The 22474-nt window shown below is 46.2% G+C and overlaps 3 protein-coding genes across 7 annotated transcripts in view; 1 reads left to right on the forward strand and 2 right to left on the reverse strand.

Annotated features, from left to right (window-relative positions):
- Window positions 1-17072, reverse strand: part of gaa2 (alpha glucosidase 2) — a 67847-nt gene extending 50775 nt beyond the window's left edge. The window contains exon 1 of the mRNA XM_078240204.1: window positions 16853-17072. The gene's annotated coding sequence lies outside the window, so the exon portion shown is untranslated. The remainder of the gene's footprint in view (window positions 1-16852) is intronic.
- mettl4 (methyltransferase 4, N6-adenosine) overlaps window positions 1-22474 on the forward strand; it is a 46589-nt gene that overhangs the window by 7944 nt on the left and 16171 nt on the right. The window lies entirely within an intron of this gene.
- mafk (v-maf avian musculoaponeurotic fibrosarcoma oncogene homolog K) lies at window positions 1841-21064 on the reverse strand. Of its 4 annotated transcripts, none has more exons than XM_078240215.1 (3): window positions 21050-21064; window positions 3410-3485; window positions 1841-2367 (listed from the first exon to the last, which is right to left on the reverse strand). In XM_078240215.1, exons 2-3 carry the CDS (start codon window positions 3443-3445, stop codon window positions 1978-1980), a joined length of 426 nt encoding a protein of 141 aa, XP_078096341.1. In that variant the 5' UTR covers window positions 3446-3485; window positions 21050-21064; the 3' UTR covers window positions 1841-1977. The 4 variants fall into 4 exon arrangements, with proteins under 4 accessions (XP_078096341.1, XP_078096340.1, XP_078096339.1 ...); XM_078240214.1 differs by lacking the exon at window positions 21050-21064 and adding an exon at window positions 16853-16986; XM_078240213.1 differs by lacking the exon at window positions 21050-21064 and adding an exon at window positions 9477-9579.

A 22474-nucleotide genomic window follows, 5' to 3' on the forward strand; every position in this document is an offset into this window, starting at 1 on the left:
AAAGGCCAAAACGATCAAGTGGAAAATGAGAGATCCTACATAAAGAAGGCCAAGTTGGAAAGAGTTTTACCTGTGGTACCACATTTGTGTGGGTAGTAGTGTCGGTGCTCGTAACCACGAGGCATATCTTTGTTGTCTCGACTATTTAAAGCAAAAAGGTCAATTTTGCTTTAATATCCTTTGCCTGTCACTTAATGGCTCTACAGGGATCATAACAGATGAGATGTTAAGCTCCATCTGCCCTTGCAAGTAGACCGAAAAGCTCTCTGACAGTAATTCGAAGAACAGCATGCAAGTTCTCCTCAGTGTCCTGACCCAATATTTATTCCTCAACCAACATAGCTCCAATTGCTGTTAGTGAGAACTTGCTGTACACAAATTTGCTGCTGGAATTTCTACTACTTTGGAACCTTACTTTGTTTTATAACGCTCCTGTGAAGCACCATGGGACATTTTGTTATGTTAAAGTCACCAGAAAAATATACGTTGCTATTGTTGGGACATTCTGATTTCACGAAAAGCACAAGAGAGATGCAAGTTGCAGATGGGATATGTTTCCCCTGATCATAACCCAAACCTGTCCAGTAGCAGAGAATAATCATCACAGACCCCCCCGCATCCGGAGTGATAATGGACACCAAATTAGTCTAAGACAGAGTGACACATACCGCACGCACACCCACACAATACTTCCTGAGACTTGGGGTTTTAAATGACCACTTTGGTATGCTGATGGACTAAGATCAACACCTATCAGTTCCTGCTCATCTTATATTTTTGGGGTGAGGAAATGGTGAAATAAAGATTAAATTTTACACAACCATTCTGAATTTACAGATCGTTTGCGATTCACTCAGATGGAGGAAACTGAAAGGCTTCAGTTGGAATTCATTTCTTTATAAATTTAGTTTGAAAGGGCAAGTCTCTGTAGTCAATGAAAATGGCCAAATATCAACTGCTCTGGATGCTAAATAATGGCTGATTTTTCCAAATGTCTCTCCCTCCAATACCACTGGACGTATTACAGCTGTTATCCAGCTCAGAGTCAAACCTATTCAGGAAAAGCCTTCCATGGCCTGCCATCTCTCATCGTCCTGGCTCCGTCCTGGTAACAACATTCTTGGGCCGCGCTCATTCAGACTAGTTAAACCGTCTACAAAACTATCTGCATGCAATGTTGCGAAGGATTGTACACACTCAGTACTGAAGATGTTCAAAGCTAAATAAAAAAATATATCTTTTGTACAGCTTGCAAGGGACATAGTATTTGACAATTGTACACGCTGCTCTAATTGGACACATTCTGTTAAGAGAGTAACAGGGCAGAAATCATAGATATTTGGAAGCCGTAGGAATTCAATACTCAACAAGGTTTTAAAAAGATATGTTCTTAGTCTTTGTTGCATGTGGATTACCTTGCAGAACATCTTAACAGGTTTGAATGGTAACTTGAACAGTTGGCAAGACCATGAGAATCAGCCACAATAAGTTACAGCATCGTGACAGAGGGGAGCCTATCCACTGTACTTCCAGACTCTTAACAATGCACCCATTCCAGATATGGAGATCTTTCGCTTCAGTCCACTGGCAAGTTAACTCTGAAAAGGTGCTTCTCACACACTGGGATTCTGTGGATCTTTGAATCAGCTCTGGCCTTGGGATATTTTGTTACCCACTGCACAACGAGTTTTATTTTCATTGCAGACTGCAGTCTTTGCAAAATTGATGGCTTCAGCTTGCAATCTCAGTTTCAAGATGTTCAGGGGAGGCTCTTATTAAGCAGAGAATATCTGGCTGATGGATACAATCTCGAGAAGATGTGCCGATTAAGAGTGTTGTTCCCTTATGTAGGAACACAGGGAGCACATCATTCAGCACCTTGGCCTGTTCTGCCATTCAATTACCCATTAGTACCCTTGCCCAACCCTTCAACCGACAGTTCTCATGCAAGATGAGGGAGTGGGAACTGAAAAGGGTCTAAGAGTCAGATGACTTGACGATGGTGATGACGCTGGTGGTCGGCAGGGTGGGGCCCTTGGTCATGGTGCGGGCATATTTCTGGAGGGCCTCATACTTGGAGTGCAGACAGTCTAGTTCCAGCCTCATGTTGGCGTTCTCTCTGGTCAGCTTTGCCACCTCCTGTTGGAGGTCGCTCCACTGTCGCTGCAGCTCCTCCTTTTGTGTCACACGCTTGACCCGGCAGCTGGCTGCATAACCACGGTTCTTCAGTGTTCGCCTACGCTGCTTCAGCTGAACAATCTCCTCCTTGCTCAGACCTCGCAGGTGTTGGTTCAGCTCTCGGACGGTCATAGAGACCAACTCCTGGTCACTGAGGCTCAGGGCATTTTCACTGACTTCCTTCTTGACCTGTGACCAGAAAATACTTTCAGGTTATTGTCTTCCTTTGCCTCTCTGCCTACTTCACACACAAGCATGCACACCGCGTTTGTCTACATGACTCTCAACGCTGTATCCTTTAAAGAAGCTCAACTTCATTCAGGATAATGGAGTCTGCTGAATTGGTACTTTAAACATCCCTATCAACATCACCGGCACACTGTGACTGCAGAGCGTGAACCACAAGACATACTGCAGCAACTCACTAAGGCATCTTCAACAGAATCTCCTAAACCTGTGACCTTTACCACCTGGAGGGACAAGGGCAATGGAGTGTGTGGGAACACCCACTATCTGCAAGGTCCTCTCCAGTCACAAACTATTGTGACCTGGAATTATATCAGCCATTCCTTCAGGATCAAAATGCTGAAACTCCCTCACTAACAGCACTGAGGAAGCACCTTCATCGGTCTGCAGTGGTTCAAGAAGAGGACCCACCATCACCTTCTCAAGGACAGCTAGGGATGGACAATAAATGCTGGCCTTGGTGGGGATGAAACACGGTGATGGGCTTGTTTCAGAAATTGCTGCGTCCACGTGGAGCTCCTAGATAGGGAATTCCACAACTTTGACCCACTGGTGATAAAGGAATGGCTGATGTGTGTCCGATTAACAACTGGAGAGGAACATGGCAGTTGGTGATGTTCCCATGTGTTTGTTGCCTTGCCCTTCAAGGTGGTGGAAGTAGCAGGTTTGGAAGGTGCTGTTGGAAGAGGCTGAGAGAGTTGCTGCAGGGCATTGTGGAGAATGTCGATGATACACACTGCTGCCAAGAGGGACGGTATCCTCCCCTCAACAATGAGGGAAATGTTGAAAATTCATTTTATACATTCCTGCTTAGACAGATTATTTCAAAATACAAACAAAGAAAGTAGGCAAAAACATTTCTTTATAAATTGTTAAAAATGTTCATGTTACTGCTCTCCCAGACAGTGTCTTGAGAAGGAACACAAATGATTGAGGTAAATCGTTAAAGAGCAGCAAATGAGACAAAGCTAGAAAGAATCCTCACCTTTATTGTTTTGCTTCCTTTGGGATTAGCCGTCATTACCCCAGCAACATTGGAGAGCACAGAGACTGAAAATACACTGCAAACACAACAAAGTACAAACCAGAAACTATTATTTAAATAGTTCATCAATGAAACAAAATTGGATTCTTCCTGTCAATCAGCGAAACATAGCAATAAATATTTAATCGCCGAGATAGCCCATACAGTAGAACCATCTCCGTATCAAACTTACTCACTTTCAGTAGCAAAATTCAGAACTTTCTTTCAACAAACAGCCAGGTGTTCCCAATGCAAGTGACTGCACAGGATTCCGTCACATACATACAGCAGGAAAGCTCTCAGCTTCAATGGCCCTTTTGAAGTAACTGATCACAGCTGGGTCATCAGTGCTTCAATTGGTATTGACACCTTGGGCCAGAGCATCACTCAGGACAAAGCAGCTCACCTGATTAGCACCCATTAACTACCTTAAATATTCACTTCTTCCCTCTGGTGCCCAATGGCTGCAGTGTGTACCAGCTACAAGATGCATGACAACTCATAATGCTTCTAGTTCCAAACCTGGGGCGGCACCGTGGTTAGCACTGCTGCCTCACAGCGCCAGGGACCTGGGTTCAGTTCCAAGCATGGGTCACTGCTTGTGCGGAGTCTGTATGTTCTCCCTGTGTCTGCGTGGGTTTCCTCCGGGTGCTCTGGTTTCCTCCCACAGTCCAAAGATGTGCAGGTTAGGTACACTGGCCATGCTAAATTCTCCCTCAGTGTACCTGAACAGGCGGAGAGTGTAGCAACTAGGGGATTTTCACAGTAACTTCATTGCAGTGTTAATGTAAGCCTACTTGTGATACTAATAAATAAGCTTTACTTTACTCCACCACTGAGAAGGATAAGAGCAGCAGGGACATGGAGATACCATTTCTTCCAAATCATATATCATCCCTACTTGGACATTCGTTCCTTCATTGCCATTGGGTTCAAAACCTGCCACTCCCTGCCCAAGAGTATTGTGGGCACATCTTCACCACAAGGACTGCAGTGGCTCAAGAAAAAGGCTCTTGACCACCTTGGGCCAAGGTGGCCAGAGGGACTGTCGGCCATGTGCAATTCCCAAAAATGAATGATTTTGAAATTGTGTGTTCATGCTGTTACCCATCGAAGCTTGGCATTGTATCTGGCTGCTGGGTGAGGAGAGGATAGGCGCTGGTGGGACAGATAGCTCTTGTGTATCTGCTGGTGGGGGGAGCGGGAGAAAAGGAAACAGCGTCCACCCTAAGAGGAACATCCTTTCATCTCCCCACTGCACTCCTGACACCCAGTTTCACAGACTATATTTTAGTCGTAAGAAAGGACCTTGCGTTTATACTGTTCCTTTCACGATCTCAAGGCATTCCAAAGTGCTTTACTGTAGCAATGTAGGAAAAATAGCAGCGAGCTCCCACAAACAGAAATGTAATAATGATCAGAGCATCTACTTCAGTTGTGTATATTGAAGAGTAAATAGCACCCAGGACATCAAGGAGAACTTCTCTGCCCTTTTTGAAATACTGTCATGGGTTCTTTTATATCACTTGAGAAGACAGATGTGACCCAAGTTTAACATCTCATCCAAAAGACCTCAGAGTGCAGCAGTCCTTCAGTATTGCACTGGGAGTGTCAACCTAGATTTTGTCTGCCGAGTTTCCGGAAGAGGACGGAATAACCCTTAACTGTTTACCTTTCCCTCTTCCTTGGGTGAAGTGTATGTGTCTCACTGTACAGATCCTGGAGGTACAGACCTACCCAGATCCAATCACTCCCAAACAAGTCCCAGCATTCCCACCCGAGCAGTGGCACCCCGATGCTCCCTTTTGGGGATTGCCCCAATTGATGCTGGATTAACCCACGCCACCATATATATTCCTGACCGGCTCCACAACCAAAAGTGGGAAAGTTTTGTCTCTGCAATATAGAAACCGAGGAGCATAAAAACTTACACCAGTCCCCCCAAAAGATATCACAATTACCAAAAAGCCTTGCACGAGAACTAGCACCTACCTGCTGGCTGTGGGAAACAGTGGCGGGGGGTGAGTTTTTGCTCTATTTTGCTGTCACAAAGTGCTCAAATTCAAACCATGAAAATCTTGTCTGGGAGATAGTTAGATTTTTAAAAAATCAATAAAGCCAGAACAGAGAGAAATTTAGAAAGAGCCCCCCTCCCCCCCCAGCATACCCCCACACTTCCCAAGAAAAAGAGTGGAGAAAAAATGAGGTTGTAAGTAAATAATAAAAGCATTTAAAATGGAGGCAGCGGGTGAGTGGGAGTGAGTGGTGGTTGATGTTATAAGTGAGACAGATTGTAACTAAGCCCCCAACTCATTTACATACAAACTTTGCAGCTAACGACCACATCCTGGAGATCGTAATTGTGTACACCCTATCAAACGTTTCCACACAGACTACAGGTATGTCTTCCAACCTGCAGCTATGTGGGTCCTTGTTACACCTTGTGTAAGGTAGGAAGGTATCACTCAGACTAAACTGTAAGCTCTCCTTCCCTGCACTCCCTAACCCGCATGTACCATCACATATGGAGAATTATGCAGGCTCTGAATATATCCTGAAGCCTTGATCAATTCCGAACCAGCATACAATCATTGTCAAACACTTCTCTCAGTTTGACCCCTCTGCTTTGGGGATAAAGTGCAGACAAACTGATCAGGAAGATTCAACTTTGACTCCCACTGTTTTCCAAAGTCAACAACTTGCATTTAAAAAGCACCTTTAATCGAATTTTTAAAACCTCAAGCGGCATCACAGAAGCACTATCAAATAAAACTGACAATGAACCACGTTGAAGACAAATGACCAAATGCTTGGTCAAAAACCCTCTACTCTTTATCATATTTCCCGTGCCCAATTCTAAACCTTTAATTGAGAACTTAAATTGACTTATCAACTAGCCCAGGGGTACAGCGGCTGACCCATGACAGGTAGGATGCTGGCCTTTGAGTCAGATGGTTGTGGGTTCAAACCCCACTCCAGGGGCTTCAGCTCAAACTTTAGGCTGATATTTCAGCTCAGTCATGAGAGAGTGCTGCACTGTCAAAGGTGCTGTTTTTCAGCTGAAATGTTAAATCAAGGCGCTGTCTGCCCCCCTCGGGTGGATGTAAAAGACCCCATTGGCTGTTGTTATTATTACCACAGTAATGGCACAGCTGTGCAATGCTTTGGCAGCTCTTGAAGTTGTGAATGTTGTTCTATGAATGCAAGATTTTCTTTCAGTTCCAACCATTGAAATTCCAAACACATTTTAACAGAACCAATATACTCCCAATCTGTTTGTGCTACTACATTTACTCTTTTACCAAGTGCCTACATTTTTCAGCAGTCCTCTATTTTTTATTCATTGAACATGGGCGTTGCTGGCTGGCCAGCGTTTATTGCCCATTCCTGGTTGCCCTTGGAGGGCAATTGAGAATCAACCACATTGTTGTGGCTCTGGAGTCACATGTAGGCCAGACCAGGTAAAGACGGCAGATCTCCTCCCCTAAAGGACATTAGTAAACCAGATAGGTTTTTCCGACAATTGGCAATGGTTTCACAATCATCAGTAGATTCTCAATTCCAGATTTTTTTTATTGAATTCAAATTTCACCATCTGCAATGTCAGGATTCGAACCTGGGTCCCCAGAACATTCACGGAGTTTCTAGATTAATAGTCTAGTGATAATTCCACTTGGCCATCAGATCTTGTAGCTACTTTCTGAAGATCCATGTACACTTGCCTCTAATGTAATCCCTTTACCTGAACAAACAAAAAAAACTTCTTCAAAAAACAAATGACTGTATTTAGTTCATCAAATACAAGTTGCCTTTAGCAAACCTAAACTGGCCACCTAATTGTCCCTTGTCCTGCAGAGTGCTCATCTGATCTTAAATTATGTATTCGAAGAGTTTGCCCACAGTGAAGATTAGATTAACTGGTTTACAGTAACCCAGATTGAGCGCCCCCCCCCTCCCTCGCCGACCAAGAGAGAAATCATATCGGGGGGGGGGGGGGGGGGGGGGTAATTCTAGAACGTGGGTGACCTTAAAGTTAGAGATCAGCCTTTCAAGGGTGGTATCAGGAAGCACTTTTTCAAATGGAAGAAATCTGAAATTCGATCAGAAACAGGTGTGAATGCTGGGGATCAAATGAGCATTTCAAAATGAGATTAATGGATTTTTGCAACATGGGTATCAAGGATTTTAGATGAAGTTAGGATACAGATCAGAGCTGATTTAATTGAATGGCAGAACAGGTGCGAAAGGCTGAATGGCCTCCTCTTGTTTCCACATTCCGAAGCAGCAATATTACATTCCCCCCGTCCTCGTTCCTTTAATTTGCATTATTTGACAAGGACTGTGATCAAAGCTAGTTTGAGTGAAGAAAATTAAATTTTTTTTAACATTCCTCTTTAAAAACGGTAATTTGATTCAAAGACAAAATCTAATCTATCATTATGGAAACAAATGCTCCTTTAATCACAGATCTCTATAGTTAAAGGATGTTACAAAGATCCAACTGAATTCCCCAAAACATCCATAAGTAAACAAAAACCATCCCGTGCAAATCGTCATTTACATAATTCCCATCTAACATCTTGGGAGTCACCAATGATCAGAATATAAATACTGGAGCTACAAGAACCGGTCAGAGGCTAGAAATCCTGTGGCGAGTAATCACTTCCTGAATCCCCAAAGCCAGTTCGCCATCTACAAGGCACAAGTCAGGAGTTTGATGGAATACTGTCCACTTGCCTGGATGAGTGCAGCTCCAACAACACGCGAAGTTCAACATTATCCAGACAAAGCAGCCTGCTGGATGGGCACATCATCCACTCTTCCACCACCAACGCACAATGGCAACAGTGTGTACCATTTACAAGATGCACGGCCATGACCACTACCATCTAGAAGGACAAGGTCAGAGACACATGGGAACCTCACCTGGAAGTTCCCGTCCAAGACACGGACCATCCTGACTTGGTAATATATCACCGTAGCGTCACTGTCGCTGGGTCACAATCCTGGAACTCCCTCCCTAACAGCACTGTGGGCATACCGACACCATACAGACTGTAACAGTTTAAGAAAGCAGCTGACCAGCACCTTCTCAAGGGCAATTAGAGATGGGCAATAAATGCTGGCCTGCTTACATCCTTGAATGAATAAAAACACAACAGATTGGAAAGGGAGTGTCAGGTAGGGTTCGGATTGGTCAGGCTATGAAGACCCTCATCAAACAACCACCATATAAGCTGCCTGATGCTTCCGCTCTCGATCACGCAGGAATGATTAGCACTCAGATAAGATACCAAAGATGCACCCATGCGAATCTACCTCACCCCAGATGTCAAGTCTAGCGTTACTTCACACATCTGGTCAGAAGTGAAACCACAAGTTAGTCAGAGGATTACTCTTACCAAAATATGACTGAAATTCCACTTTGTAACAGGGCTGAAAGGTTCAGCAACAAACTGACAGAATCGAGACAAACCTGTAGTGCAGAGAAAACAAAAGTTTTGATTGGGAGGAGGAGTCCTTGACCAGGCGACCAGGAGAACTCCAAACCTCCACCATTAACCTGAAACAACAGAACATGTACCAGTAGCTTTCCTCACTGGAGTCAGTCTTGTCCACATTAGGGTGGAGTTTGAATCCACAACATTCAGAGGCAAGGGTATCACCAACTGAGCCAAGCGTATTCAGGGTTGCTGATAAGATTGATGAGAGCCATCAGACTGTTAGACTACCACCTTTTTCCAACTCCCACTTACCTGCAATTGTACGTGGGATTTCAGCCAAAGAAAATAACCTGTGCCAGCAATGCACTTCACTCCGGCATTGGGTTTGAGCTGTTTGTGTTCAAGCCATGAACTGCAGATGCCTGGGTACCTTCATTAGATGCACTGACACAGAAATTTGGACTAGGTACTCTAATGATATGGATGTACATAGTACTTCAGCACAGAAATATTCAGCCCAACTAGTCTATGCTGGTGTTTGGGAGCCTCCCCCAACCCTACTTCATAGCAGCCTATCTACATACCTTCTATTTTGTTGTCTCCACTTGTCTTTATCTGGTTTCCCCATAAAGGCATCTGTGCCAGGTAAGTGACTTTTGAAGTGCTTGCCAGGTTTGAAATGGGCGGGACAATCTGCAAAGAGTCGCATGGAGGAAAAGGAGGAGACCAATAAACCACACACACACACATGCACATCGGTACACGAAGGAGCAGTGCTCCGAAAGCTTATGGTATTTGCTACCAAATAAACCTGTTGGACTTTAACCTGGTGTTGTGAGACTTCTTACTGTGCTTACCCCAGTCCAACGCCGGCATCTCCACATCATACACGGTACATACACAGGTCCAGTCTGTACAATCAGCTTGCTCACCTGTAGTTTGAAGCAATGCATTTAAACCGTGACCTGGATTCCCTTTAAATGGACAATGTTTCTTTGTTCGTGCAGGGATCTTGTCTGCCAGGCCGGTGTGGGGAGGGGGCTCCTGGACCTCCCCCCTCCCCACCCCACCTCCTGCAACTGCTTTTACTGTGTTTATCCCTCTGCTCTCCATCCCAAACATCTCATGGAAACTTGGGGGGGGGGGGGGGGGGGGGGGGTTGGAATCCAACGTGGTCAGGGTCACCATGGGAACCCCAATTGTTGCATCGTGCTATGATTGACAGGGCATTGAGAGAGCAACCTGATCCTCAATAGAGTGCAATGCACAATTAAGTAATTAAATACAAACAAGAGACTGCTTCAGAAGATTAGGCCACTCTCAGCTCAAAACCAGAGATACTAATGGAAATACAAAAGGTTATTATTGCTGATTTCAAGTTAAACAAGCCAAAGTGACACAAACTGGTATAAAAACAACTTCAACACTGGTCAGGATGCACTCACATAAATAGTAAACTTTTGTCCTTCTGCTAAAGGGTTAATGGAGGTAAACATCTCTGCAATGGGACAGGAGCTAGGTTTCAATGCAAGAATCTTGTGGGTTTTAGTATAAGTGACTAAAAGCTTGATAAAAGAGGCTGACTGTGAGGAATGCCCTAAATGTCAAAAGGTTCAGAGTGGGAATTCCAGAGCGTGGGGCCAGTGATGTGTTGAAGGAAATCAAGGATGCATGAGGGCACACTGGGAGGACAGCAGAGATCTTGGAGGGTTGCGGGGGAGGGGGGGGCTGGAAGTGGTTACAGAGATAGGGAGGGGTGAAGCTATGGAGGGATTTGAATCTGAAGATGAGAATTTTAAAATGAAGCTGTTGCTGGACTGGAAACCAATAAATGTCAGTGAGCACAGGAGTGATAAAACAGAGCTCAAAAACCAAACAAAAGAGCCCCAATCCACAGCAAGCTAATCATTCCACATGAATGTACAAAGACAGGCATGTCTACACATGAACCCCTTCATAGCAGAACCATGAGTCATCCTGCGCAGCAGGCTCCAGAACTGAACATGCTGCTAACTCTGGGCACAGTATGGCTGCTGGCTCCTCTCTCTCCCTGAAATGGGGATTTTTCAAATTTCGTTTAAAAAAAAACTAAGTATTTTGAAAATTAAATCTCGCAAAGGCAAAATCATTCAGTTTAAAAGCTTACCAAGATTTATTAAAAACATATTTTAAAAACTTACATAGACAGACATGGTAAAAAGTCTCACAACACCAGGTTAAAGTCCAACAGGTTTATTTGGAATCACGAGCTTTCGGAGCGCTGCTCCTTCATCAGGTGAGTGCGTCCACTCACCTGAGGAAGGAGCAGTGCTCCGAAAGCTCGTGACTTTGACTTTAGCCCGGTGTTGTGAGACCTCTTACTGTGCCCACCCCAGTCCAACGCCGGCATCTCCACATCATAGACAGACATGGACAGAAAACAACAGCCGATGGGAGATGCTCAGATTGCCCAGCAGTACAGAGTACCACAAGCCTTCTAAAGATCTCAACTTTGTGCCAAAACTCATTACAATTATACCTTTTTTAATCTAAGTTCTTCCCACTAATTAGCTTACATCAATTCTATTGCATTTTAAATTGTCAGTCTTTATCATGTCAAATGTCTCAATCAATTGCAATACACCACCCGATATAATGATATCTTTATTGGTTTGTTCTAATTCCAAATTAAACCTCTTTTAGCATTATTATTTCTGAAATTTCATGTTTGTTTTATCATCAGCAACTTGCTAAAATTTAGATTGTATCAGATTTCTGGGTCCAAAAATCCGATACTTTCCACGTTTCTATCAGCATTTTTAAAATTCGATATAATTTGTTTCATCTAATGTTCTTGTTTCAAAACATTGTATTTTATTGAACTTTTCGAATCCATTTTACTACCATCTTACCACATTCACATTTTGACTGAAGTACAAACTTGGAAAATCTGTTTAAGATATATATCATTATTAGGTTCCTTTTTAATTTGAACGTAAAATCTTCCACATTTAAAATCATTCATTTAAAAATATTAAGGTACATTATATTTCATAAAATTTTTCATTATCAGTTAATAGCATCTACATATGATGTTGAGTAAAAATCATTTAAATTCTTTCCTCCCATGTGTTACTGAAACTAAACCTATGTTATCCTCTTAGCTAACTTAGAATTCCCCTTCTACACTCTCCAAAGATGTATTTCAAAGGCAGACATGTTCTGTGTGTGCTAGCTTCTGGTGATGTACAGAGAGAGTACATTCTTGTAAACCTATACCTCAACTCCCTGTTTGTGTTTCACAATGTCTCACTACTTAGCTCCCTTGCTGTTTGTGGTATATATCAATAATTTGGGCTAAGGTGTAGGGGTTATAATTAAGAAGATGATAGAAAAATTGGCCATGTGGCTTTTAGTAAGGAAGAGATTGCAGGAAGAGAGCAATGTTCTGGTTGGGTGGATAAACAAGTGGCAAATGCAGTTCAATCCTAAGTAATTTGCAAAGATAAACAAGGCAAGTGAATATACAATAACTGGTAGAACACTGGAAAGTGTAGAGGAACAAGAGGGAGCTAGAAGTGCATGTCTGCAGTTTCCTGAGGATGGCAGGACAGGTCGATAAAATGGTTAAGAAGGCATATAGGATTATTTGCTTCATTAGCTGGTGTATAGAATATAAGAGCAAGGAGGTATGCTAGCACAGTATAAAACATAGTTAGGCCACAGCTAGAGTACAGCATACAATTTTGGTCACTGCAATAAGGAAGAATGTGATCACACTTCAGAAGGTATAGAGGAGATTTATGAGGATGTTCCCAGGACTGGAGAAGTTTAGCTGTGAGGAACGTTTGGATGGGCAGGGGTTGTTTTCATTGGATCTGAGAAGGCTGGGGGGAGATGTAATTGAGGTGTATAAAATCATAACAGTGGATAGAAGGGACCCATTACCCTGAGCAGAGGGGTCATTAATTTAAAGCAATTGGTAGAAGGATTATAGAGGAATCGAGTAATTTTACACCGAGAGAAGTGTGGGAGTCTAGAACTCAGTGTCTGAAATGGTGGTAGAAGCAGAAACCCTCATCGCGTTTTAAATATACTCAGATATATAAAAAAACTTCAGGACATCCCAAAATGCTTTATAGCCAATGAAGTACTTTTGAAGTGTAAGCACTGTAATGTTGGAATTTGTGCACAGCAAGCTCCCACAAACAGCAACGTACTCGAAATGCCATAATCTACAGAGCTATGGACCTAAGGGCTAGGTGGGATTAGGCTGGACAGCATTTTTTTGGCCAGCAGACACGATGGGCCAAATGGCCCCTCTTTTTGCTACACATTTGCTATGTTGCTGATTGATACAACCAAAATCTCATCATGCTGGATGCCAGAAAGTCCCTAATGTTCGAACTAACAAAGTCAGTGGTGTTGACTGCAGAAGTGAAAACTCCTCTGATGGCTCAGTTGCCGACCACATATCGAGCGTAGCAGCAACCCCAGTTGGTGAAGTTAGTATCAGCTAGAGCTCAGTGGGGAGCACTCTTGCCCAAGTTAGAAAATTGTGGCTTTAACTTCCACCTGCAAGGACTTGTGCACGCTCCAGCGCAGGACCGAGGAAATGCTGCACTGTTGGCCGTGCTATCTTTCAGATAAGGCGTCAAGCCAGGATCTTTCTGTCGTCTCAGGCAAATGTAAAAGATCCTGTGGCACTATTCAAACAAGTCGAGGAGATCTCCCCAGAGCTCCCCTGGCTAATTTTCTCAGGATGTCTTAAAGTGGCTGACAGACAATGAACTACTTTTTTTGAAGTGTAGTTAGTCACTGTTGAGATATGGGGAATTCAGCAGCAACTTTTCACACAGCAAGGTTAAAAAAAAACAACGAGTTCATGCCCAGATTTTTGACTGAGGGATAAATATTGGTCAAAGTTGTGACTAGGCTTTCAGAAAGTGTATTGGTCCAATCCTTATATTCACTTGTGGGCTTCCAAACTGCAAAAAGTCCATAAAATTCAAAGATTCTGATACATTGGGACCTTTACAGTGGAGAGAATGTTCTAAGAGATAAATATTCAGCAGATCTGGCAGCATCTGGGGAGGGAAACAGAGTTCATGTTTCAGGTTGTTGACCTTCCATCAGAACTGTTCTGATGAAACATCATTGATCTGAAACATTAATTATTTCTCTCTCCACAGATGCTGCCTGACCTGCTGAGGATTTCCAGCATTTTTTGTTATAATTTCACATTTCAAATATTCACAGTGTTTTGTGTGGGGACCTCACTCTGTACATATTTATAAAAATGTTAGATATCCTCATGGCTATTTTAACATTTTTAATAATGGGACAAAGAACAAACAAAGAACAGTACAGCACAGGAAACAGGCCCTTCGACCCTCCAAGCCTGTGCCGCTCCTTGGTCCAACTAAACCATTCGTTTGTATCCCTCCATTCCCAGACTGCTCATGTGACTATCCAAGTAAGTCTTAAATGATGCCAGTGTGTCTGCCTCCACCACCCTACTTGGCAGCGCATTCCAGGCCCCCACCAATCTCTGTGTAAAAAACATCCCTCTGATATCTGAGTTATACCTCGCCCCTCTCACCTTGAGCCCGTGACCCCTCGTGATCGTCACCTCCGACCTGGGAAAAAGCTTCCCACTGTTCACGCTAACTATATCCTTCATAATTTTGTACACCTCTATTAGGTCTCCCCTCATTCTCCGTCTTTCCAGGGAGAACAAGCCCAGTTTACCCAATCTCTCCTCATAGCTAAGACCCTCCATACCAGGCAACATCCTGGTAAACCTTCTCTGCACTCTCTCTAAAGCCTCCACGTCCTTCTGGTAGTGCGGCGACCAGAACTGGACGCAGTACTCCAAATGTGGCCTAACCAGTGTTCTATACAGCTGCAACATCAGACTCCAGCTTTTATACTGAACGTAAAAGCTTTTAAAATGGCTGAAGCTATGTCACGCCCTCAAATAAAATGAGCTACCTGGTATAAGCAGGGAAACACACACCTCCTTATCTCTAAAGATACACTAACGACCCCCAGTGGGCTGCACACAACAAATTCAAAGAGAACTGTACAAAGGCCATTTCATAATTCAGGTTTGCCAACTGGAGTCTACCCATATGCTAGAACAAAGAGCCCGGAAACCTTAATTTCAATTCTTGTTGGTTGGACATTTAACAATCTTGAGGACCTAGTCAAAGCATGCCCCTCTCATAAAGTGAAGTCAGCACCACTGGAAAAATTAATTATCCAACACTGGTTTTCAGCCCACCGACCTCCGTGAAGGAATACCTCATTGGACTTTGATTCTGGACTCTGGATCCTCATGAAACAATATTTATTTCTCTGTCTTTATTTGTCCCTTAACTGTCTCTTGTCTCTGTCTTTACATTTTCTCTATCCCTCTTTTACTATATAACTGCAAAAGAAGCGATTGTGCCACTGTCCTGCCTTTCGAGTGGTGCAAATAAACTAACCCTATTAATTAATCCTATATCGAGTTTGCTGGAGGGTTATTAATCTAAAATTGGATTGTACCAAAACTGAGGGGTTAGGAAATATGCCACCACTTATAAAGAGTGAAACAAATTATAATACCTCTCTGTTTACTCACGGGCAGTGAGAGGCAAAATTGATATTTAAATAAACTCCCTGCTGTCTGTGGCACTTTTGTATAAAGACAAGAATTTGGCATGTCAGCTACGATTCTCACCAACTTTTACAGATGCACCATAGAAAGCATTCTTTCTGGCTGCATCACAGCTTGGTATGGCTCCTGCCCTGCCCAAGATTGCAAGAAACTACAAAAGGTCGTGAATGTAGCCCAATCCATCGCGCAAACCAGCCTCCCATCCACTGACTCTACACATCCTGCTGCCTCGGCAAAGCAGCCAGCATAACTAAGGACCAGACATTCTCTCTTCCATCTTCTTCCGTCGGGAAAAAGACACAAAAGTCTGAGGTCACGTACCAACCGACTCAAGAACAGCTTCTTCCCTGCTGCTGTCAGACTTTTGAATGGATTTACCTTGCATTAAGTTGATCTTTCTCTGCACCCTAGCAATGACAGTAACACTACGTTCTGCACTCCCTCATTTCCTTCTCTATGAACGGTATGTTTTGTCTGTATAGCGCACAAGAGACAATACTTTTCACTGTATACTAATACATGTGACAATAATAAATCAAATCAAATTTGAAGACCAAGCAGTGAACCTCTTGTGCCGCACATTGCCCCACCAAGTTCCATCAGATAACTAGGAAGGAAGATAATGGAAATTTCCAGAAGAGGAAAGTTCATCCACGCAGAAAGATCTAACTGTTTAATAATCTCATGGTTTCTGCTTTCCCTGGCCAACCCAGAAACCCATTGCATATCTTTATCACCAATTGTGCAGTGAACTTTCTTGAATAATTTGACACAAGCCAATTACATGTTGTTAACAGGTCCGTGTCAAATAGTGGAATTGGAGGTGATAAGTTAAGAGCCATGCATTGTATTGGCACAGGAGAAATATTTCCTATTAATACAATAACTGAGCTTAGGATCGATGCTCAACATTTAAGGTATAAAAATATAATAATATGCTCCATTCATCTTTCATCCTATTCCTTGAGGTTTACTGCACAGAAACAGCCATTCAGCCCAACTCTCTATGCTAGTGTTAATGCTGCACCCAAGCCACTTCCACTCCCTCCATCAACAATACCTTTTATTATTTTCCCCCTCATGCACTCAGCTAGCTTCCCCTTTAATCTGTCTATGCTATTTGCTTCAACCACCGTGCCGTCGCGAGTTCCACATCTTCCTATTCACCGCCCCCCCCCCCCCCTTTCATCTTGGACTGAATTTCAGAACAACAACAATGGGTGTTAGTTGGCAGGCAAATAAAAACAAAAATAAGGAGAGGCTGAACTATGATCCCAATCGTTATGCAAGGTCAATAACCGAGAGATACAAACGTACCTTTAACTTCTTACTGGCAAAAAGATGCAGCCACATGTCCTCGTGTGAGTAAACGGCTAACAGGCCAACAGTTTCCATCAAAACAGCTCTCCCGTGTAATACATTTTGAAAAGAGATGCACAGAAATCCTTCTGACAGATTTGCAATACTGTTGCAATTAAGGCAGCAAACCACATAATTCATCAACCCACACACCCACAATATTCTCCTGAAGTGGCATAGCTGAGCAATGAGTCACTGTGTTTACAATCCAGTAACTGTACAAAGTCAGCACAGGTCGTACAGTAGACCCAGAATGTCGATTTGAATATATGTTATATGCACATGCACAAGAGATCACGCATTGGCACCAGCCACATATATAATACAACAAAAACACTTCTACATTTTACCAGCTGCACTGATAGGATTGAAACAGTAGAAAGTTCCAGAGCAGAGCAATGAGTCACCGTGTTTGCCAAGGATTCAGCTCACTGAGATACTGTAAGCATGTTAGGCTGGAGCTACCACAAATATCCATCACCAATAGCAGAGAACGAGACATCACAACTTTACCGTACTTAACACACACGCAAAGCATGCCAAACCACACTTACTTTTCACCTTTGTAAGCTGCAAGTTGCAGAACATGAGTTCTACAAATAAAATATAAATCCATTAATCTAAGGCATCTCAGATTATTTAACTGACAGGCCTGGGTGGGTTGAGGCCCAGGAACTTTCTTCCTCACAGACCTGGGATGTGAGTGGTTCCTTCTCAGTGAATGACACAGGAATAGCACAAAGCAATGGGAAAGCTGCATGAGTAAAGGTCATAAGCAGAAGGAACAAAGAACATCATTGGCAGAGTAGATAAGCAGAATTTTAATTCAGATTTACCCAGTGCCCAATGCCCTATCTCCGTGTGTGTCTTCCTGCCCCACCGTCTACTCTCTCCGTTTCCCAGTGCCCCCACTCTCCCTCTCTCCCGCACGCATTCTCTTTCCCTCGCACGCACACTCCCTCTCTCCCCCTCCCCGCGCACACTCTCTCCCTCTCCCCGCGCACACTCTCTCCCCGCGCACACTCTCTCCCTCTCCCCGCGCACACTCTCTCCCTCTCCCCGCGCACACTCTCTCCCTCTCCCCGCGCACACTCTCTCCCTCTCCCCGCGCACACTCTCTCCCTCTCCCCACGCACACTCTCTCCCTCTCCCCACGCACAATCTCTCCCTCCCCGCGCACACTCTCTCCCTCTCCCCACGCACACTCTCTCCCTCTCCCCGCGCACACTCTCTCCCTCTCCCCGCGCACACTCTCTCCCTCTCCCCGCGCACACTCTCTCCCTCTCCCCTCTGCCCACGCTCCCCCTCTGCCCATGCTCTCCCTCTGCCCGCTCCCTCTCTCTCTGCCCGCTCTCGCTCTCCCCCTCTGCCCGCTCCCCTCTCTCTCTCCCTCTGCCAGCGCTCTCTCCCTCTGCCCGCTCCCTCTCTCTCGCTCCCTCTGCCCGCTCTCTCTCTCTCTATGCCCGCTCTCTCCCTCTCTCCCTCTGCCCGCTCTCTCTCCCCCCCTCTGCCCGCTCTCTCTCTCTCCCTCTGCCCGCTCTCTCTCTCTCCCTCTGCCCGCTCTCTCTCCCTCCCTCTGCCCGCTCTCTCTCCCTCTGCCCGCTCTCTCTCTCCCTCTGCCCGCTCTCGCTCTCTCCCCCTCTGCCCGCTCTTGCTCTCTCCCTCTGCCCGCTCTCTCTCTCCCTCTGCCCGCTCTCTCCCTCTGCCCGCTCTCGCTCTCTCCCCCTCTGCCCGCTCTTGCTCTCTCCCCCCTGCCCGCTCTTGCTCTCTCCCCCTCTGCCCACTCCCTCTCTCTCTCTCTCCATCTGCCCGCTCTCTCTCCCTCCCTATGCCCGCTCTCTCTCCGCTCTCTCTCTCTGCCCGCTCTCTCTCCGCTCTCTCTCTCTGCCCGCTCTCACTCTCCTCCTCTGCCCGCTCTCTCTCTCTCCCTCTGCCCGCTCTCTCTCTCCCTCTGCCCGCTCTCTCTCTCCCTCTGCCCGTTCTCGCTCTCTCTCTCTGCCCGCTCTCGCTTTCTCCCTCTGCCCGCTCCCTCTCTCGCTCTCCCTCTGCCCGCTTTCTCTCCCTCTGCCTGCTCTCTCTCTCTCTCTCTCGCTGCCCGCTCTCTCCCTCTGCCTGCTCTCGCTCTCTCCCTCTGCCCGCTCTCTCTCTCTGCCCGCTCTCTCCCTCTGCCCACTCTCGCTCTCTCCCTCTGCCCGCTCTTGCTCTCTCTCTCTCTCTCGCTGCCCGCTCTTTCCCTCTGCCTGCTCTCGCTCTGTCCCTCTGCCCGCTCTCACTCTCTCCCTCTGCCCGCTCTCTCTCTCCCTGCCCGCTCTCTCCCTCTGCCCACTCTCGCTCTCTCCCTCTGCCCGCTCTTGCTCTCTCTCCCTCTGCCTGCTCTCTCTCTCTCTGCCCACTCTCACTCTCTCCCTCTGCCTGCTCTCTCTCCCTCTGCCTGCTCTCTCTCTCCCTCTGCCCGCTCTCTCTCTCACTCTCCCTCTGTCCACACTCTCTCTCTCCCTCTGCCACACTCTCTCTCCCTCTGCCCGCTCTCTCTCTCTCCCTCTGCCCACAATCTCTGCCCGCTCTCTCTCTCTGCCTGCTCTCTCTCTCTGCCTGCTCTCTCTACCTCTGCCCACACTCTCTGCCCACTCTCTCTCTCTGCCTGCTCTCTCTCTCTTCCTCTGCCCACACTCTCTGCCCGCTCTCTCTCCCTCTGCCCGCTCTCTCTCTCTCCCTCTGCCCGCTCTCTCTTTCTCCCTCTGCCCGCTCTCCGGTAAGGGAATTAGGGGTTATAGGGATCAGGCGGGTAAGTGGAACTGATTCCCTTCAGATCAGCCATGATCTTATTGAATGACGGGGCAGGCTCGAGGGGCTAGATGGCCTACTCCTGCTCCTATTTCTTATGTTCTTATGTTTTCTCTCTCTCGCTCCCTCTGCCCACACTCTCTGCCCGCGCTCTCTCTCTCCCTCTGCCCACACTCTCTCTGCCCGCGCGCTTTCTCCCCCTCTGCCCACGCTCTCTCTTTCTGCCCACACTCTCTGCCCGCTCTCTCTCTGCCCGCTCTCTCTGCCCACTCTCTCTCTCTCCCTCTGTCCACACTCTATGCCCGTGCTCGCTCTCCCTCTGCCCACTCTCTCTCTGCCCGCTCTCTCTCGCCCTCCCTCTGTCCACACTCTCTGCCCGCGCTCTCTCTTTCCCTCTGCCCACACTCTCTGCCCGCTCTCTCTGCCCGCTCTCTCTCTCTCTCTCTCCCTCTCTCCCTCTGCCCACGCTCTCTTTCCCTCTGCCCACACTCTCTGCTCGCTCTCTCTGCCCGCTCTCTCTGCCCACTCTCTCTCTCTCCCTCTGCCCACACTCTCTGCCCGCGCTCTCTCTCTCCCCGCGCTCTCTCTCTCTCTGCCCGCTCTCTCCCTCTGCCCACACTCTGTCTGCCTGCTCTCTCTCTCCCTCTGCCTACACTCTCCCTCTGCCCACTCTCTCTTTCTCCCTCTGTCCACTCTCTCTCTCTCTCCCTCTGCCCGCTCTCTCTCTCCCTCTGCCCACTCTCTCTCTCTCCCTCTGCCCACACTCTCTCTCTGCCCGCTCTCTCTCCCTCTGCCCACTCTCTCTCTGCCCGCTCTCTCTCTCCCTCTGCCCACATTCTCTGCCCACTCTCTCTCTGCCCGCTCTCGCTCTCCCTCTGCCCACATTCTCTGCCCACTCTCTCTCTGCCCGCTCTCTCTCTCGCCCTCCCTCTGTCCACACTCTCTGCCCGCGCTCTCTCTTTCCCTCTGCCCACACTCTCTGCTCGCTCTCTCTGCCCGCTCTCTCTGCCCACTCTCTCTCTCTCCCTCTGCCCACACTCTCTGCCCGCGCTCTCTCTCTCCCCGCGCTCTCTCTCTCTCTGCCCGCTCTCTCCCTCTGCCCACACTCTGTCTGCCTGCTCTCTCTCTCCCTCTGCCCACACTCTCCCTCTGCCCACTCTCTCTCTCTCCCTCTGCCCGCTCTCTCTCTCCCTCTGCCCGCTCTCTCTCTCTCCCTCTGCCCACACTCTCTCTCTGCCCGCTCTCTCTCTCCCTCTGCCCACTCTCTCTTTCTGCCTCTGCTCACACTCTCTCTCCCTGCTTGTGGATTATTAATTGCAGCTGAATAGATAAATAAGCAGGATTCATCACCCCCGCGCGGCGCGCCCCTACCTGTCGTGAGCGCGGCCAGGTGGTGCCGGGGGCGCGCTCTCCCGCTGTGCACACGCTCAGTTCCGGGAGCGCTGACGTCACCGGCTGTTTGCCCATGTGACTTCATTCATGAAAATTCCAGAACGTCACGTGGGCTCTGGGAGTGGCGGGAAAAGCTCAAACATTGCAACATCAATGATACAAAATAAAAACCAGAAAAATACTGCACCTAAATTATAATCACATAATATATCATAATAAATATAAATTATATAGAATACTTCATCTAAATTAAAGACTGAATATCAATCATATGTAGATCGCTATATGTAAATTATATATAAATTGAAATTATATGTTTCATGTAAAATTTGAAATAATTGCACAAGAGAATTCAAGATGTTGAAATAGATTCTTTTCACAGGAGATGGTTAGCATGCAGAATGCTCTGGCATAGAGAATCCTTAATTGAAGCAAATTTTATCAATTATTTTAAAAGAGAATTACTTCATAAAGGAGAAACAAAGAGTACAAGAGATTGGCAGTGGAGTGGGACTAGACTAGATAGATGATGAGAGGAATACCACTGCAGACCTGAGGGGCCTGTTTTGATGCTGTATGGTTCAATGAGTCTATAAGGCATTTAGAATCATGGAATCCTGACAGCACAGAGGGAGGCCGTTTGGCCCATCGAGTCTGCACCGACCACAATCCCAACCAGACCCCATTCCTGTAACCCCACACGTTGACCTTGCTAGTCCCCCTGACACTAGGGTCAATTTAACATGGCCAACCAACCTAACCTGCACATCTTTGGACTGTGGGAGGAAACCAGAGCACCCGGAGGAAACCCATGCAGACACGGGGAGAATGTGCAAACTCCACACAGTGACCAAGGCCAGAATTGAACCTGGGTCCCTGGCGCTGAGGCAGCAGTGCTAACTACTGTGCCACCGTGCCACCCTCGGTAGCTACCGCAGTGACTGTGTCTAAATGAATGAAAGTGAAATTGAGTTACCCTGGCTGCTGGAATGATGTGGAGATGCCGGCGTTGGACTGGGGTAAACACAGTAAGAAGTTTAACAACACCAGGTTAAAGTCCAACAGGTTTATTTGGTAGCAAAAGCCACACAAGCTTTCGGAGCTGCAAGCCCCTTCTTCAGGTGAGTGGGAATTCTGTTCACAAACAGAGCATATAAAGACACAAACTCAATTTACATGAATAATGGTTGGAATGCGAATACTTACAACTAATCAAGTCTTTAAGAAACAAAACAACATGAGTGGAGAGAGCATCAAGACAGGCTAAAAAGATGTGTATTGTCTCCAGACAAGACAGCCAGTGAAACTCTGTGGGGGTTACAAATAGTGGGACATGAACCCATCGAGCTGGAATTCTCTTGTGCAATTATTTCAAATTTTACATGAAACATATAATTTCAATTT

Source organism: Mustelus asterias, chromosome 23 (genome assembly GCF_964213995.1).
Source record: "Mustelus asterias chromosome 23, sMusAst1.hap1.1, whole genome shotgun sequence".
Taxonomy (NCBI): domain Eukaryota; kingdom Metazoa; phylum Chordata; class Chondrichthyes; order Carcharhiniformes; family Triakidae; genus Mustelus; species Mustelus asterias.